Source organism: Carlito syrichta, unplaced genomic scaffold (genome assembly GCF_000164805.1).
Source record: "Carlito syrichta isolate Samal-C Ts95f unplaced genomic scaffold, Tarsius_syrichta-2.0.1 Scaffold308154, whole genome shotgun sequence".
NCBI classification, from domain to species: domain Eukaryota; kingdom Metazoa; phylum Chordata; class Mammalia; order Primates; family Tarsiidae; genus Carlito; species Carlito syrichta.
In genome coordinates, this window is record NW_007252250.1 from 106776 (window position 1) to 109451 (window position 2676).

Consider the following 2676-nt stretch of genomic DNA (forward strand, 5'->3'; position numbering starts at 1 on the left):
CGCGGCTCCGGACTCGCCCGGCGCTGTTCCCACCTAGGCCGCCAGGGGGCGCCGTGCAACCGCGGGAGGGCTCCTCCCGCCTGGGCCTCTCTCCAGAGCCGGCCGCCGTGGGTCCCCGGCTCCTCCTCCCACACCTCGTTCGGCTCCGAGCCCGCTGGACCCGGACCGAGCCCCAGCCCGCCACCGAGCGCCTGGCACCGCCAGACTGGGCCGCGCCCTCCTGCCGCCCTAGCTCGCGCGGCTCCTGTCCCGGGGGCCTGGGGTCTCGAGCCACCTCTTGCCCACGGCCCTCGCTTCCAGTAGAGGACCCAGCAGCGCAGGCGACCCCCCAAGCCGCCCTGCTCCGTTGTCCCCTCCTCAGCAACCCATGGGACTCACACCATCTTGCATACCAAATGCCTGTGGGAACTGGACAGGAGACCCTCCCCCCCAACCCCCAGCGAGCCGGGCCCGGCCACGCTGGTGACCAGCCACCAGCCGCGGTTGTGGGGACTTCCTGGCGGCCCACCCGCTGTCCCCAGAGCCTGAAGCCTCACCAACCCTACTGCTGCCACCCAGCCCGGAGTCGCGGTGTCTTTTCTTGGGGATCGCCAGCAGCCCCTTAGCGAGTCCGCCCCAATGCCCAAGTCCCCACGCAGCCAGCCAGCCAGCCAGCGTCTAATCTCACTCCCTGCTGCTTCCTGGACCTTATCACACCGGTTGTGCTTCTACCCCAGGGCCTTTGCACCCACAGCTCTCATCACCCAGAGGACACTTCCATCAAACCATCCAGCTCACTCTCCAGCTCAGGGATCCTTCCAGTGAGACCCATCCGACCACCCTGTACACCACACACGTGCACACACCCTGCCCTTTCTCAGCAGCATGCCACCTGAAACACATTTGTCTTCACATGGGATGCCTACCCTCCAGGAAGGCATTGAGCTTCACCTGCTCACCCTGGTTAGCCAGCAGGCAGAACAAGACCTGGAGAGTGGACAGCAGCCGCTAATACCTGAGGAGTGAATGAGGCCACCTCCGACAGCAAATGCCATGCAGGGCTGAAGAGCTAAAGGGCAGCCAGATGTGGTGGCTCACACCTATAATCCCAGCACTTTGGGAGGCCACGGAGAGGATTGCCTGAGCCTATGGGTTCAAGGCCAGCCTGGGCAACTTGGCAAGACCTCACCTCTACAATAAATAAAAAAATCAGCCAGGCCTGGTGGTATGTGCCTGTAGTTCCTGCTACTTGGAAAGCTGAGGCGGAAGGATCGCCTGAGCCCAGCAGGGCGAGGCTGCGGTGGCTATGAGCGTGCCACTGCACTCCAGCCTAGGTGACTCCAGCCTAGGTGAGAGTGAGATTCCAACTCAAAAAGAAAAAGAAAGCTCAAGGGCCACAGTTTGTTTCCAAAAGAAGCCAAAAGTACGTGTTTTTATGGGTGAATCACCCCAGATTTTAAATATTGGCAACTGACTCGAATTTGTTTCAAAAGCACTGATGACAAAGCCCCAACACCCAGCTCTGCATTTGTGGCCCTGGGTCTCACCCACAGAGCAGTCCCACCCAGCCAGCTCCCAAAATCAACCTGCCTGCGATCACAAGGGCTCTGGCTTGGGGCCTCCGTTCCAACCATTTGCTCTTCCTGACAGTCCCTCTTCACTTCTGTGAGCAAGCACCTACCCCTCCCTCAGCACCCCACCCAAATGGCCCAGTGGCTCGGTCACAGACACGCACAGCCTGGAGCACAGAAGCGGGGAACAATGCCCTCCCCCGCTGGGAACACAGCCGTTGAGTGGCAACTTCACGACTTTTATTTGTGGTGCCTGTGCTTTGTCTCGAAAATACCTTCTCCCCCTGCCCCGGACAGTGGGCGGGGAGGGGGCAGCAAAAAATAGAAGACGTCCTCCCTATTGCACATGGACCCTATATACAGGCCCACCTGGCTGAGGCCAGTGGGCTCCTGGCACATTCTCGGATCCCTGCTCAGGAGGGTGGGTGACTGGGTGGCATCACACGTGAGATGGGGACCTCCGGGCAGCCACTCCGGCCTGGCTCTTGCTCCCTGCACTTCTTGGTCCTCGGTTCCCTGGTCCTGGCTCCGGCCCTGGTCCTCTGTGGCGATGTCCCCCCTACCTGGCCCAGCCTTCCGCCTCCATCCTGGCCGGGGTGCCCCTCCCAGCCCGGAGGTCTCAAGGGGAGGTTATGGCTTCTCAGACTCCCTGGAGCCTGTGGCTCGTGTTCACACGGGGGAAGGGGTGCGCGTGGCAGAAGCAGCTGCATAAATACGGGTGTGGGAGGCCCTCAGGGTCACTTGGAGAGTTTGCTGATGACCCGGATCAGCGCTGCGTTCTCGTCCTTGAGCCGCTGGTTGTCGGCGCGGAGGTCGGACAGGGCCTGCGGACGGGACGGGTCAGCCAGGGCCTAGGTGGGCAGCCCGTCCACCCTCGGCCCGCAGCGCCGCAGTCCCCACCTTCAGCTCTTCCTCCAGCTCCGCTGCCTTGCGCTCCAGGGCCCTACGTTCCTGGAAACAGCAGGGAAGTTCAGAGAGCTGAGGCTGGCAGGGAGGGCTGGGGCAGGGGCGGGAGAAGGGCCCCGTGGCTCTGTGGGTCCAGATCCGTGTGGCTGTAAGGCTGGGAACACATCCGGCCCGTCCCAGCCGCCCCTACTCACGAATCTCTCCAGCTCCAGAAGGGCCG

At 62.6% G+C, this 2676-nt stretch overlaps 1 protein-coding gene across 1 annotated transcript in view; it reads right to left on the reverse strand.

Annotated features, from left to right (window-relative positions):
- Positions 1 to 1768: 1768 nt before the first annotated feature.
- The window catches only part of PPP1R12C (protein phosphatase 1 regulatory subunit 12C), a 19383-nt gene continuing 18475 nt past the window's right edge, over positions 1769 to 2676 (reverse strand). The window contains 2 exon segments of the mRNA XM_021716077.1: positions 1769 to 2374; positions 2451 to 2534. Coding sequence (XP_021571752.1) covers positions 2288 to 2374; positions 2451 to 2534 — 171 coding nt within the window. The 3' untranslated portion in view covers positions 1769 to 2287.